Source organism: Crocodylus siamensis, chromosome 4 (genome assembly GCF_052110815.1).
Source record: "Crocodylus siamensis isolate JL-2025a chromosome 4, ASM5211081v1, whole genome shotgun sequence".
Taxonomy (NCBI): domain Eukaryota; kingdom Metazoa; phylum Chordata; order Crocodylia; family Crocodylidae; genus Crocodylus; species Crocodylus siamensis.
This window is the reverse complement of record NC_143398.1, coordinates 124366679-124382513: the sequence shown is the minus strand read 5'-3', so window position 1 is coordinate 124382513 and position 15835 is coordinate 124366679. Positions and strand designations below refer to the sequence as shown.

The 15835-nt window shown below is 49.0% G+C and overlaps 1 protein-coding gene across 1 annotated transcript in view; it reads left to right on the top strand.

Moving 5' to 3' along the window:
• The window catches only part of LMNTD1 (lamin tail domain containing 1), a 119643-nt gene extending 104025 nt beyond the window's left edge, over positions 1-15618 (top strand). Inside the window, exon 8 of the mRNA XM_090041116.1 lies at positions 15345-15618. Within this exon, the coding sequence (XP_089897242.1) occupies positions 15345-15476 (132 nt within the window). The 3' untranslated portion in view covers positions 15477-15618. The remainder of the gene's footprint in view (positions 1-15344) is intronic.
• The last annotated feature ends 217 nt before the right edge of the window (positions 15619-15835 follow it).

Here is a 15835-nt window from a genome sequence, read left to right as displayed (position 1 = left end):
AACTGGAACAGCTCTTTCTGGGGATGTTCGTCACATTGCATGATTAGCAATGAGGCCAATTTGCTGTTCTTAAGGGCAATACAGGATGTCTTCTCTTAGCCTACAGTGGCATGTCCGCTGCCTTTTGTAACCAGAAAAACCCACTAGAGCAAGTTAGAGATTAGTGTTGATGGGCTTCTTCCCTCGTGGAAACCATTGACTTCTAGGTTTTTCAAAGAAACTGACAGTAGAACACCAAATAACCAATTTGCCAGTCAACCTCACCCTCGTGTACAATCAACCACAGTTTAGTTTCTTACCTTCCCTTAAAGTTATAGAAAAAGTTCTTGCTCCTTTTTAATCTTGTAAAAATAGCTTTCTGACTCTCTTCTGTGTTTGTAGTCTAAAATGCAATCTCTAGCTTCAAAAGGGGGAGAGGACTATCAAAGAAGCATGCATCATCTGTTTCCTTGTAACTGCTACCTTGGCATGCTCCTTCAGACATACAGATTAGCTGAATTGCTGTAAATTTAACCCTGAATTAATAAGGTTGAGATCACAGTGGTTTTGATATACGTGGACTGCTGCAAGAGTTTGCAGACATGACAGTTAAATTGTGAAGTTACATATCAACCACAGTTTCTTAACTTCACTGGGGTTGGTTGTATTTGGGATGCACTGGAGATCTGGCGAGTCAGAGCAGACTTGATTAATTGAGTCTGCCCCGCACGCGAGCTGACACACTGCGCTGCAGCACGTGCAGTTGTATAAGTGGTAAAATGCACATCGGTGCACAGAGAATGATGGTAGTGAGCTTTTGAACTAAAGCACCTCCAATGTGTTTTCAGTTCAAAAGTATACCACTGCCATTTTCTCAGTGCTGACACACATTTTGCCACTTATACAGCTGCATGCACTGCAGTGCCAGGTGCTTTCAAAGCACCTGCCACTGCAGCACGTGTATGTGTACAAATGCCCCCATTTTCCTACCTGAAAATACTTCTGACAGAAAAATGTTGATGAAACAAAATTAGAATCAAAACTTTCTAAAAAAGAATTCCATGTGTCACTCTTAAGGTTTCATCATAAGAGAACCAGAACTCGAACCCCAGGCCTCCCAAAACGGGCCTAGACCAGTGCTTCAGATTGGAACACCCCAAGGTTGCAAAGGAGTTCAGCTCCAGATGCAGATTTTTCAGGAGGTTACTACCTTTATAATGGATCAGATTAAAACTTTGGGGGTGATCCACATTTGGAAGTGGTACTTAATCCTACTTCAGTTTCAGTCAGTGGAAGCAGAGGCTGACTCCTGAGCTTCACAGCTTGAATTTATTTGTCATTATATGTATGTTCACAGGGGTAGAAGGTTTTTGGTTACATTCTTTCCCTGTGGCTTCTCCATTACACTCCTCAAACCAGAGTTGTAATTAGAGTATAATGTGACAGAGAACAGTTGATATTAAAGATAACTTTGTTCCCTAAAGACAGAATAACAACAAAGTGATACCTGTGTGCATGACAGAATAATTGTTTTCCCATCTGGGAAACTTGGGTTGTTCATACAAACACAAATTAGGCATCATAGCCCCTGTAAAATATTATAATCCTCACTTTGCAGATGGAGAAAATGAGGCTATGAGGATGCAGACAGAAGTGCGGCCCCCAACTGTAACTCAAAACAATTTCTGGAAAGCGTTCTGAGTTACAACAGTAGTCCAGACCAAACAGAAGTTCACCCCTGGTTCCAGGGGAGAGGGGAATTTAGCTGCCTGCTGAGAGCCTGTAGCCAGGTTCCCAGAGCAATGAGCAGGCCAATGCTTGCTTTTTTCAGAATAGGAGGGGAGAAAGACAATGGAGAGAACTTGTTCTTGGGGCTCCCCAGCCAGTGCTGGAGGGTGGGCTGGGTGAATTGAAGCCCCCATCCCCACCTTGGTGGGGAGGGGCTCCACTACACTTGACCACCCCTTCCGCCTCCAGGAAGGGCTGAAAAAAACCCCAGACTGAACTCCAGATACTACATTTTGAAATATCTTTATCTGATACCTCATGCAATGAGGAGTTAGATTTTCACCCAATCAGCCATTTTGAAGCTATCTGCAGCCCTGAACTTTTGTTTGGTCATAGCTCTAAAATGTTTTCTGTGGCCAGATAAGGTGAAATTGTTCTGTGAAATATTATAATCCCCACTTTGCAGATGGAGATAGTGAGGCACTGAGAGGTTAGATAAAGTGCCTGAAATTACACAGTCAGCAACCTGCAGAATGATGAATAAAGTTAAGCAGTCCTGACTTTTAAGATTGAATTCCAAACTGGTGTTAATAGACACAAGTTATCCAATCCATTTACACTCACTTAGGATGTAGCACATAGTCTTCTGTTTTAGACATCTCATACAAAGCCTCACATATAAAAGGAAACTAATCTGCAAAATACAGAGCAGTGCCTTCACTTATGCACATGGGTGGGAAAAATTACATCAACTTCCATGCAAATTATGGGGGTGTACTTGGTAGCCGTGTTGGTCTGAGACAAGAAGGACTACAAAAAACTAAAACTCTTGGTTCCAAAATGATACCTTTTATTAGACCAACTGGGAAATTGCAAGAAAACTGCCCTTTTCTGCAAGCTTTTGTGATCAAAGTCCCTTCATCAGGCTCTGGAAAAAGTATAGATGGTACAAGATGGTAAAAAGTCCCCATAAGTAGGAAATAAACTTCATTTTTTCACAGAGGGAGCTGAAGATGGAAGGCTGTCCCTCTGGGTCCATGAGAGTGTCTTTGTGAGATGTGCTAAATTGGTCTTTGATGTGTAGATCAGGTAGAATTCCTTCCCTGGAGGTGTCAGATGGCAGGCAGGGAGGTAAAAAAATCTTTCTTGTTGTTTAGCAATGAAGTTTAAAATCCAAAAATCGGCTAAAATTTGGCATCTTCCATGTTTCAGGGGTGTCTTGTCTCAGACCAGTACAGCTACCAAGTACACCCCTGAAACATTGAAGGTGTGTACTTGGTACATACCTTTTGCATGGCCTGTCTACATTGGGGAACTACCTGGATTAGCTATTATGAAATAATTTATTCCTTAAAAGCTACCCTGGGATAGTTTCCCATATGGACTGCTTTTTTTTCCTCTCCTGGAAATGAAACACATTGTCATTCACATGCTTTCTCTCTTCACCTTGAAAAGCATCTCCTAGCACATGCTAGCTTAGTTACTCTCACTTTCTTCCAAAGAAGCAGACATTTTGACATGAGATGATATACATAAACTCAAATTATTTCAAGAAGATTCAGTGTAATCAAGATCTCTTGAATGCTCTCATCAATGCTCTCATCTCATGATCTCATCAATATGTCTTGGCCTACAATAGTTTATCTCATTACCAGACAATTTTTAAGGATGACTTCACATAAATATAAAAAAGACATCTTGAGAATACTGACCACTGCAGATTTATTCCTAGATTAGATCTATTGATTTAACAGGTAAAGCCATCTTTTTGTATGGAATAGAATTAGTTTTCCAGGGAAAATATTTATTCTTCATAGATAATTATTTAAGATGGTTGTTCTAATAATGTAAAAATGTCTGAACTGTTCTTTATAAGTATGCTGTATGGCAACATAATGAAGCTTTGTCACCTTTCTAAAGCCACACAGAAAATCAGTGATGGTCATAGATTTCAGAGTTTCTTCTGGCTTCTTCAGTTGCTTTAACCAATATACCACTTTCAAACTATAATATCCTTCCTTCTCCTCTATGCCTTTCCCCATTCAATCTCTGTAAACATCCCAAATTCAGCTTCCTGAATTTTTTCAACTGTGTCAATTTAACTTTTGCTTACAATCTGTGTTTTAAGGGAGCAGCTTTTAAAATAAGTGGAGACCTGAATTTGATATGAACCTGTTGTACATACATTAATCTAGAAGCAACACTTGTCTGAGACAGACAGCTGTTTAAGGTGATATTCTGCCCTGTGCACATATGCCTGTCCTTTGGAAATTAGCGCACTCAAAAAGTCAAGGGTAGAACATGGCTCTTCTTAAGACTTATTTTTAATAAGAAGCACTGTATAGTTCAGCAAAGAATATACAACATCAGGCGCCTATATACAAACAGTGAGTCTGCTGTGGTGCACTGTAATTACAGCATGTTGGAGCAAGCTCAATTAATCATGGCTGGTGGAGCAGGGTAATTACTGTGCTCTAGCAAACTCCAGTGTCTCCTGTATCAGCATCCCTGTGCTTAAAAGTGTGTGTGTGGGGGGGGCGCTTTAATACTCATCGAACAAGCTTTAGCTAAAATATACCTGCTGCCATTTTTAAGTGCAAGTATGTTCATACACAAGACCCTCCAGGCCCTTGGGGCCACTGTACTTAAAGAGCCCCCTGCCCCCCAATTCCCATGTGTATAAATGCCCACAGTGTCAACAGGGTTGTTAAACTCATCTGGTTGCATGGGACAGATGAGAGTTGTGGGGACAGTGTGTAGGTTGGATTAAGCCCAAAGACAAGCCCTATGTGCCAAATCCAGCTTGCAGAACTGGTCCAGTATGGGCACCAGATGCAGTGTGTGCCTTGGACTAGCTATTCTCACCAGCTGCAGCCTTATAAATGCCATGCAGCATGCACTGGCCCCACCCCTACACACAACACATGACAAGTGGCATGGGGGGCTAGTTCAAGGCATACACTACATTAAGCATGTGGAGCCAGTTTGAGGTGTGTCCTGTGTATGGCACCCATGCCAGACTGGGCCTGAATGTTGGATCTGGCACATGTAGCTAGTCTGATCCAAACCAGCCCTGGATCCAGCCTGCAAGGCCAGTCTGGCATGGGTGCAACATGCAGTGCAGACCCCAGAATGGCCCCACATGCTGTGTGTAGTACACGCTACCTCCAGCCCTATGGGCCCCACAGGTTCATTCTGGGGTTTATACTTCATATGATGCCTGTGTTGGACTGGCCCAGATGCTGGATCCAGCACAGATGGCCAATCTGTGTGCTCAATCCAAACTGGACTGGATCCAGTATGCAGAGCAGGTCTGGCACAGGTACCGTATGCAGCATACACCCCAGACTGGGCCTGTGCCATGTACAGCACATAAGCCAGCTCCAGACCCCATGTCATGTGCACACTGCTTATCCAACAGCCCATGTCTGAGGAATGCTAGCATAAACATTGTCTCTAAGTACTAATTTCATATGCACTTTGATGGGCCAAAATTAGCACTGAGAATTCTATATAATTTCTTAAAGAAGCCACCCCTTCCTCTTAGTGACAGATTGCCAAATGATGATAGTGTCAGCTTGTTGACACAATGTACTGGTTGCGGTGTCAGAAACAGAGCTATGCTTTCTACTCCCCTTCCACTTCCAGTCTGAGACATGTGAGTCAATGGGGTTAATAATCCTGCTCAAGTTTAATACCCTGAAACATTTAAAGGTGTCATCATTTTTCCTATGTTCAGATAATTTTAATGTTGAAATATTTATTAATGATTTTCAGGGAGAGTGAGTGGTTTGAAGGCTCTTTGGTATTTCAGTGCTCACCTTAAGCTATTTCAGTCTATTTAAGATTTTCACCCCTTTTTGAAAATGGGTTCCTCTTGTCCCTGCCCCTCTGGATGCCCAAAAGTATTTAGTGAGTTTTGAAAATCTCAGTCCAGAACAGTGCTTTGTTGGACTTTTTTAGATCCAGTGATCTACATTCAGCTCATTCTCTTCTGCCACCCTACAGGAAAGACCTAGATGGTCTATGGAATTAGCAAAGGCTAGTGTGCCTTTTACCTCTGGGATGTTGATTTGAATCTTTCTCAGTGCATGAATGACTCAGAGCTATCAATTGGTGGCTAAATGTGAAGTGGTTTTTGCAATCTGAGCCAAGTTCCCGAAGAACAAAGTTACACAAAAATAACACCATCATCCCAGCTGGTACTTGTTGGCACCTTTGCAGAAGGACTTTCAATGGAATAGACTGACCCCACCAGCTCAGGTTTGAGACAAATTGGTATACACGGTGTAACAGGGGACAAAAGCCCTGTTATTAAGGAAGCTGGGATGGACTGGAGAAGACCATGGGGCCCTGTTAGAGCAGGATTTTTTTGGTGCAGAGAAGCCAGCTCTTGGACATGGGGAACTCAGTAACAGAAAAGTGTAAGTGGCTTAGCCCCAGACCAAGATCCAGGGAGGTGATACTTCTCTGTGTGGCATTGGTCAGGCCACAGTTGGAGTACTGCCTCCAGTTCTGGGAGCTGCACTTCAAGATGGATGTGGATAACCTTGAGAGGGTCCAGAGGAGGGCCACATGTATGCTTAGGGACATGCAGGTAAGGCCCTACGAAGAGAGACGGAGGGACCTGAATCTCTTCAGCCTCCACAAGAGAAGGCTGAGAAGGGATCTTGTGGCCGTTTACAAATTCATTGAGGGCAGGGCCAGCAAGAAATAGAAGATGCTGTATTTACCAGGGCACTTCTTGGAATAACCAGAAACAATGGCCACAAACTGACAGAAAGCAAATTTAGGTTAGACATCAGGAAGAATTCCTTTACTGTGAGGGTTGCCAGAATCTGGAATGGGCTTCCAAGGGAGGTGGTGCTCTCCCCTACCTTGGGGGTATTTAAGAGAAGACTGGACAAGCACCTGGCTGGGGTCATATGACCCCAGCACTCTTTTCTGCCCAGGGCAGGGGATCAGACTTGATGATCTATTGAGGTCCTTTCCAACCCTAATAACTATGAAACTATAAGATGAGAAAATCCCTGTAATAAGGGAAGCGTGGGGAACCATTGAAGCAGGACCCCTGCTAGTAGGGGAGAGATGATGGGCTGCCATGAAAAGCTATCCAGCCTCAGGGGAATCTCTGAGTACTTCTAAAAAACAGCAGAGTTAGTTGGGACAGCTCCAGAGTTGTAGACTCACCTTTAGTAACTGGCAGAAAACTGGGGAAACTTCTGCAGACATGATAAGCTGTATGTAAGCAGTGAAATAGAGATCAGCTAACCAGTAGAGGCAGGTATGGGGCAGCATATAAAGCCTCTCCAGGAAGAAAGGAGAGCAGTGATGCCCTGGATGTCAGAGGAGAAGGAGCTCTCTCTGGCTAAGTGAATAACCTAAGGAAGGTTAGGGTTAGGACACTTAATAGGATGAATTCGCCCTCTCTCAGCTCATGTGTGCTTGGCTGGGCTATACATAATTTTTCCTTCCTTCCTTCCACTTTGGACGCACTGGACCAGGCTTGCTTGGAGCTGCGTGGGATGATCCTGAGTGTAAGACTCCCCGGCTTTCTGTCTCTTTTCTTTTCTGACTCTCATCTGTGTAAAGGTCTCTAGCTTCTGTTTATCTTGCATTCTAATTCTTTTCTTGCATTTTTGTCCCTTTTCTCTCCTCTTCGTCCCATCCCCCCTGTACTTCCAGTTTCTTTGTCTTTACAGCCTTCTTTCTTACTGTCTCTTTTCCTTTTTTTCTCTCTTTCTTTTCTGTTTGCTTGTAGCGAGGAGTTATCTTTTCCATTAGCTTACTTTCCGAAGGGTGCTCTTCATTACCCCTTCTTCCCCCACCTCTTTGTTTTCTTTTTTTTTCACTGTTTCAATCCCATCTCCTTCCCCCCCAGCCACTTTTTTTCCTCCACCCCTTTCCCTCTCCCATCTAGAGTTTTGTGGCCGCATTCCCAGGCACTTATCTTTTTTGTTAGTATAAATTTTTTTTTGTTTTCCTTTTGCTTAGTTATAGCTGGAAATTAACCCTGTTCTAACAGGAATGGCTATACCCAGCAGTATGAGGATGCCTCCCAGAAATTCCCCATTACCCATGGTTTGAGGGTTCACACCCCTCCCTACATCAGGGTTGAGGTCTGCGTAGATGCCCTTGCTAGTCTCCTGGGACAGCGTAACATACGTTACGCAGGTCGTGTCAACATGGTCCCAATAATTTATTTGATTCCACCCTAGTTAACAGGGTGTGTGCAGAGGGCCTGGACATTGTGGACGCACATTATTTTGCCATGTCCCCAGACACCCCAGCAGTGAGGGTGGTGATTTCTAATGTGCCCCCGCACATGACCGAATGGGAGCTGGCCAAGGAACTCGAGCCCTATGGGGTTCTTACGAGTCCCTTTCGCCAATTGACCATAGGGAGTAAAAACCCCAAACTGAGCCATGTACTGTCTTTTCAAAGGCAGGTTTTCATGCTTCTCAGGGTGGGCCCATTGTCTCTGCCTCAGTCCTTGAGCCTCATGTTCAATGGGCAGAGGTTTGTGATCTATTTTTATTTTGGGGAGACCACATGTTTTCAGTGTGGTAGCTCTTCCCACGTAGCAGCTCAGTGCCCACAGGGGAGATCGGCCAAAACATCAGCGACTACAGCGGCGCCAATGGACGGCACATCCACTTCTGGGACGCAGGCCCCACCCAGTGAGCCTGGGAGCTTTTCCCAACCTCCTGTTCCATCTGAGGGGGCTTGAGTCTCTGGCATGAGAATGCCGTCCAGCAGAGGGCCTGGGACTAGGCCACAACCCTCCCCTCCATTTACCCCCCCCTACAGTGCCCACCCCCACCAGTACAGAGATGTCACCAGGTGGAGAGCCTGATGCCTCCACTTCCCCCCTGCCTGCCCTGACCAGCCCGATTGAGGTGGCTGGGGTGGTCAGCGATTGTGGCACCAAGGCTCCATCGGATGATGGGCCTCAGGCCTCCTGCCAGTTGCCCTCCACCATGGCTTTGTCTGAGGTGGCTGGCCCTGGGGAGGCAGGCCAGAAGCAGTCTGGCCCATCCTCTATGAAGGATCAGCTATCTGCCACACAGACGAAGAAGAACAACAAAGAGAAGAAAGTGAAAGGAACCACTCAGGACTCCCCATCCCCACTGAGATCTTCCTCAGCTGGGGTGGAAGGGACCCATGCTGGAGATCCTGGCCCTGCTCCAGCTGTCATGTCAATGACCCTGTTGACTGGAGATGAGGGAAGCTTGGAGGTAGGGGAGGTGAAGGCAGGGGTACCTAACCCCTCACTTATCTCCCAGCTTTCGGAGACAGGTGGCAGCAAGACCTATGCACAATATATCTCTTCTGGAGGTCTGACCCAAGGGGCAGCAGAGGAGTCTGCTGACCTCTTGGTCACATCCCAGGTTACTGAATTAGATGAGGAGGCTAGTGAAATGGAAATCCAGCTTTCTGAGTGTCACAAGCGATCAAGAGCAGGATGACCTCCCTCCCCCCAAGAAGGAGGGAATTGCTCTTCGAGAGCCAGACCTTGACCTGGATAATCAGAGGAGGTTGGTGGGTTTAGATATTGAGGATGTAGATGCTGAGCTCCCAACCACGGTGCAGCCTTGCCGTGCATCTGTTGGAAATGTGCAGCCCATGTTGGCAGACCCCCCCCCGGGTCAGTCCTGACTATGGGGGGCTCCTGACCTTTTTGAAACAGACGAAAGGACAGAAGAGCATAGCAGGGTGCATCACCCAATGGTGCGCAGATCCTAAAATTTTTATCAAAGCTGCCAGAGCTGTGGCCAAACGTATGCAGCAAGATCTAGGCACTAGGCAGATGGCTTATTATCTGGAGAAGCTCACACAGCAGGTGAGAGACGAGTGAGGCCTGGTGGGGTCCCTGGAGTACAGTAGGGCATGATAGGCCTTTTCCGACCTGTCTCTGCTTTTTGCTCTGCTCTTAGGGGCTTGCTCTTTTATCTAAACCTTACCTCGCTCTTCCTCTCCCGTACCCACACCCATGGCAGCCACAAACATTGGTACTTTTAACATCCACGGCTGTCGAGATCCGGTGAAACGGGAGGCTGTCCTGGAGCTCCTGTGCCAGAAGCGGCTGGCTGTCGCCTTCCTCCAGGAGACACATTCCGACAGGCTCAACCAGTTGGCTTGGCACCCTGCCTGGCAAGGCCAGTTGTTCTTGAGTCATGGCACCAACCTTAGCACCGGGGTCGCGACTCTCCTATCGTCACAACTACAGCATGACACGGCGGTGGCATGGGAGATTGTCCCTGGCCGCCTGCTGAAAGTCCGCATAACTCTAGCACAACACCACCTGCTACTTGTCAACATCTATGCACCTACTGATGTCCAGGAGAGGATCACTTTCTTCAAGACCTTGGCCACCCTTTTGCATGAAGTTAGTGAGGATGATGACCTGCTTTTGTAGGTGGGGACTTCAGTTGTAACACTGACACCCCGCTTGACCATACGGGACCTGAGCCTCACCTGCCCTCAGCCCGCAAGCTGCAGTTCACCTTGGAGACTTCAGGCCTTGTTGACGTCTGGTGAGCCCTGCACCCCGATGTGCGCCAGTACACCTGGGCCAGGATGAGTGCCAGGGGTCTCACTGTGGCCCGCCTCGACTGCATTTATGTCACCAGGCATCACCTGCCAGTCCTACACAGCAGCCACATCATTCCCTCAGGCCTGTCAGATCATGGCCTGGTTTGCTGTGAATTGAGCCTGCCAGGGAGAACCTGTGCGAGAGCACCCTATTGGTGTTTCAACGTCAGTCTGCTTCAAGACTCTTACTTCCAGAACTGCTTTGCAAACTTTTGACGGGACTGGGAGGCCACAAGACTGAATTACTTCTCCTGGAACCTATGGTGGGATGTGGGCAAGGTACAGATCCGGGCTTTTTGCCAGCAGTACACTCAGCTGGCCACTAATGAACTGTGCCGCTGTATCAGAGAGCTGGAGGAAGATGTGGTAGAGCTCAAGGCTGCCCTGCTGGCTGCCAGCAGTGATGCGGTGCTGTGCGAGAGCCTCCAGTTCCGTAGGAAGTGCCCGCATGACTTGGTGGAGAGTGCGGCCCATGGAGCGAGGATCTGCGCATGCTGCCAAGAGCTGGCTGAAACAGATGCCCCAACCCGCTTCTTCTTCAACCTGGAGCGACGGCAGGCAGCAAGCAAAGTCTTAGATCACCTCAAGACTCCTGAGGGCCAGGTAATTACTGACCCAGGTGAAGTACATGAGCATGCTGTTGCCTTCTATCATGACCTGTTTGCGGCTGAGCTGTCCTGCCCTGAGGCCATGCGGGAACTCCATGCGGGCCTGCCATGCCTTGGTGCCCTGGAGACCAGCGAGCTTGAGCAGGAATTGTCTCTCACGGAGCTGACAGGGGCTGCAGCAATGATTTACCTGAGTGATTCCACCCTTCTGCCTGGACATTGGCCTCATCTCTCTGGACCAGGAGAAGGCCTTTGACCGGGTGAGCCATGCCTACTTCTTCCAGACCCTGAAGGCCTTTGGCTTTGGGCCCCTCTTCACTGGAACCCTCTGGGTCTTGTACCAAGACACCTCCACCCTGCTCAAGGTGAATGGCATGCTCTGCACCCTGGCTGGGTATGTTCTACATCCTGGCCATTGAGCCAGCCCATGTCAAGGCTGCCCCTTGTCAGGCATGCTCTACACCCTACCCATTGAGCTGCTGCTGCATGTGCTGTGGTGCTGCCTGAACAGTGTGGCCCTGCCCACGGCCACAGGCCCACCCATTGGGCCTCCACACCGACTGTCAGCATATGTCAATGACATGACCATCTTCAACACCCAGGAAGATGTGTGGACCAGCATGACCCCCTTGGATTTGCCAGGGGTCCTCACCTCGTGCCATGAGGGCCTCAAGGTCCTGGACATGTTTCTGGGGTCACCAACCTTCATGGCACACAACTGGGACTGCCTTAAGGAGGGGGTGGAGGCCTTCCTTCAATGATGGCACTGGAACCTACCCAGACTCTTCTACCATGGACATGTCCTCATTGCCAACAACCTGGCAGTGGCAACTCTGTGGCACCGGTGCATTGTACTCGACCTGCCACAGGACCTACTTGAGAGATTCCAGCGCCTCCTGGTAGATATTTTTCTAGGATGGGATCCACTGGCTCCCACAGGCTGTCCTTTACCTACCTGTCACTGAGAGGAGCCAGAGCCTGATCAACTTGGTGAGCAAGGTGGCCACTTTCCACTTGCAAGTCCTTCAGTGACTCTTCTACGGCGAGGAGTGCCTACCCTGACAACAACTGGCCTGCAGGTTCCTGCAGAGGATAGGGGCCCTTGGCTTCAAACAGGAGCTCTTCCTGCTGGACCTCATGCTCCTGAACTGGGCAGTGCTTCTGGCCTTCTACCACAGCATGGTACAAGCCTGGCAGGCCACCTTCCACTTCCAGCCACAGGCCCAGCACCTGCAGTTCCCCACACCTGCTGAGGGACCCCTGGTACACAACCCAGCCCTGCAGTGCCCTGTGCAAAGTCTTTCCTCTGCCAGCCTCATAGCCACCCTGATCCAGGCAAGTGTCCTCCACCTTAACCATCTCCTTGAACCTGCTTGGTTGGCCTGGTTCTTGCCTGAGGTCCTGACCACCTGGCTAGGCATGCACTCTGTCTGCAGCATGGGTCATCTCCTGGGTAACATCCAGTCTGCCCTCCTACTGGAGGCAGCACCCACGATGAATAACCATTTCAGGGCACACCAGGTCCCCAGTACCGCAGATGCACCAAGCAAGGCTTTGTCCAAAATGCTAGTCACCCCAGCCGTGGCCAGCGAGCTGGCTGGTGGGCCTGGCACCCTGCTGACGCTCCCCATGCCTCCCTACATCAACGTGGGTTGCCTCTTTGCTTTGTTGTTGCACAGAAGCCTGTATGCCTTGGTGGTTCATGTCCACCATGCCCAGGTGCTGGCGGGCCACCCTGATACACCATGGCGACAGTGCCTGGGGCCACCAGATTCCCCACCAGCTCACCTGGCATGGCGCACTTTGTATCAGCCACCAACCACCAAGAAGACTGGTGACCTGCAGTGGCGTTTGCTGCATGGCATCCTAGCCACTGGCATGTTTGCATCCCACTTTGACCCAGCCACCTCGATGGCCTGCCCCTTCTGCCCCAGGGTCATTGAGGAAGACCTCTTTTATGCTTTCCTCGATTGCCCCCCCTGCAGCCACTCTTTGTTACCCTCGAGCTGCCACTGCAGGCACTGGGCAGGAGCCTCTTGGAGATCACCTACATGTGCTCCTACCTGTACTGGGTGGCCAAGCGGGGCACCATTTGCCTGGCCAACTTTCTACTGGGTCAGGCCAAGATGGCTGTCTTTAAGAGCTGCCACAACCAGCTTGCCAGGACCAGCTCAGAAAATGCTCTGCAGCTTTTCAGCCTCCTGGTGTGGGCACACCTCTTGCTGGAGTTTGAGCATGCTGTGCTCCAGCAGGCAGTGCCCACCTTTGAGGTATGCTGGGCCCTTGGGGGACACTGAGCCATGTAGAAGACGGTCTTCAATATGCGCTCTGATGTCATGACTGGTCTGGGCAACTGGGTAGGCTCGGTGTTGGAGTGCGACTCCAAGCCCACGCCATCCCTGGGCCCTCACTAAGCTGCTTTTTGCTTTTTTCTGTGTGTGGGAAGTTGAAGGTTTTGTCAAGTGTATGATTGGATAAAGCAGGGTAGGAATCATTTGTTTACAGAGGGCAGTATGACCATGTGGCCGGTGTCCCGACAGCATAATGGCACGTTAAGCACAACGTGTAATATAGAAATAGAATATAGGTCATGGTGTGATGTTATGACTGTAATGGCATGGTGCTTTTGGTTTGATGGTAATTTGTTTGTCTTTGCTTTGTATATTGGGTCTGGACCCTAGAGAGGCCTACTTTTTGTACCCCAAACACCTGAATAAAGTACCGTATTTTTGTGCATATAGCCCGCACCCATGTATAACCCGCACCCATGTATAACCTGCACCCATGTATAACCCACAGAAAATTGTGTTTTTGTAACATACTCCATGTATTCCCCGCACCCTGAGACATGACAGCAAGTGCAGGCTCTGCTGGCGGCGGTGGGGAGCAGGGCTCGCAGCTCACAGTTCCTCATCCCTCTTCCCCCCTCCCCTGCAGAGCTCCGCTTGCCGCTGCCACCACCAGCCGCACTCTGCTGGGCACAGCTGCCAGAGCCGGAGCTGGAGCTGGAGCCCGCAGCTGGGGACAAGTTTGCAGGCTCTGCAGGGGAGGGGAGGGATGAGGAGCTGTGAACTGTGGGCTCCAGCTCCAGCTCCTGCTCCAGCAGCTGTGCCCAGCAGAGTGCAGCTGGCGGCGGTGGTGGGGAGTGGGGCTCTGCAGGGGAGGGGAGTGATGAGGAGCTGCAAGCTGCGAGCCCCGCTTCCCGTTGCTGCCGCCAGCTGCACTCTGCTGGACACAGCCGCCAGAGCCAGAGCTGGAGCCGGAGCCCACAGCTCACAGCTTCTCATCCCTCCCCTCCCCTGCAGAGCCCACAAGCCTGTCCCCAGCTGTGGGCTCCAGCTCCAGCTCCAGCTCCAGCTCTGGCTTTGGCGGCTGTGCCCAGCAGAGTGCGGCTGGTGGCAGCAGCGGGGAGTGTGTCTCGCAGCTCATAGTTCCTCACCCCTCCCCTCCCCTCCCCTCCCCTGCAGAGTCCTGCTGGAGCTGGAGCCCGCAACCCGCAACCAGGGATGGGCGGGGACGGGCTACGTTGTTCTAAAGACTCTGCATAGCCCGCACACTTGTATAGCCCGCACCCACCCATCAAGTTTGTAAAAACGTGTATAGCCCATGGGCTATATGCATGAAAATACAGTAGCTAAAAAGTCAAAAGTCTTCTTCCTTATACCCAGGAGGGTCAGAGCCTTCAAGAGTTTTTGTGTGTTATTGGCCAGTGGCTTGGGGGTGGATATAAAGGGGCAGTTTGAAGGTCATGCTATAGGGTGCCTGGGGTACTCTGCTTTTTGAGCCCTGCATGGAACAAGGGTGTGAGCTGGACTGAGGCAAAGGAGCTGACCCCTGAAACAGTGGGCCAGGGTTGAGAGCCTTAGGATTAGTGGTTGAGATGCTGAAGTTACTGACTGGGTTGGGACTGAATGATACCTGTGAAGCAGGGGCATGACTGTGGGTGAAGCTGGAGGCCATGATTAAGGGCCAAAGGCTACTGTATAGGCTCCGAAGGCACAAAACCTTACAAGCTGAATTAACAAGAGACAGAAGGGAGAGGCATTGTTAGCTAGAGGGTCTAACTGTGGAGTTCTGTTGGAGTCCAGTAGCACCAGATGCCCCCTCCTCCCCTCCCACCCTGCCTTGGGTTCATAGGCAACTTTCCAAGAAATCCAGATACCAGCCAGATGTGAGAGGGAGGAAAGTGAAGAACATAGGCTCAGCCTGCCACAAGGGAAAGAGGGCAGGTACCTCCTGTGGCTGGGCCTGGGGCAAGTAGCTTCCCTGTTTCTCTATGGCTCAAGTAAACTTCAGGATCTAGCACCATTTGTGTGCTTTTAAATCATTAAGGATAAAGACTAGTTTAGCTAACTAAATAAGGGTATTGATTTAATGCCATATCCATGTATTCTCCCCACATTACTTACTGGAGATCTTGTTTTCCTTTTGCAGCCTAATTTAGGTGGAGTGATGTACGTAGGCTCTGCACCCACCAGCTCTGCTCTACAGAAGTACTTTGTCCCTTTGGCTTACAACTTCAGGCTACCAACCCAGGCTTCATTTACTCCTTCCACTTTCACATAACACCTGATCCAGGATCTAGGAACAGGAGGGAGGAGAATTAATGCTCAGGAGCCAGTAATGTGAACCGTTGCTTCAAGGAATGAGGAGGTTTGGCTGTTAAGTGACACTACAAATTGTAAGTCACATTTCTGTGTAGCCTGGTTCCCACAATAAAGTTTGTTTTGCTGATTCTGGTCATTAGTAATGTGATTGAGTGTATTGGCTGGTAATGGGGTATATATAGTATATGAAAAATTCTATCTGTACATAAACTTAAAGCTGTATGTATATATGTGAGAGGAAAGAAATAATTTAACTGCACAGGCCAATAATTGCCTTATAGAAAATAACCATCTATTTTGTTTGCAAAGGGAAAAATA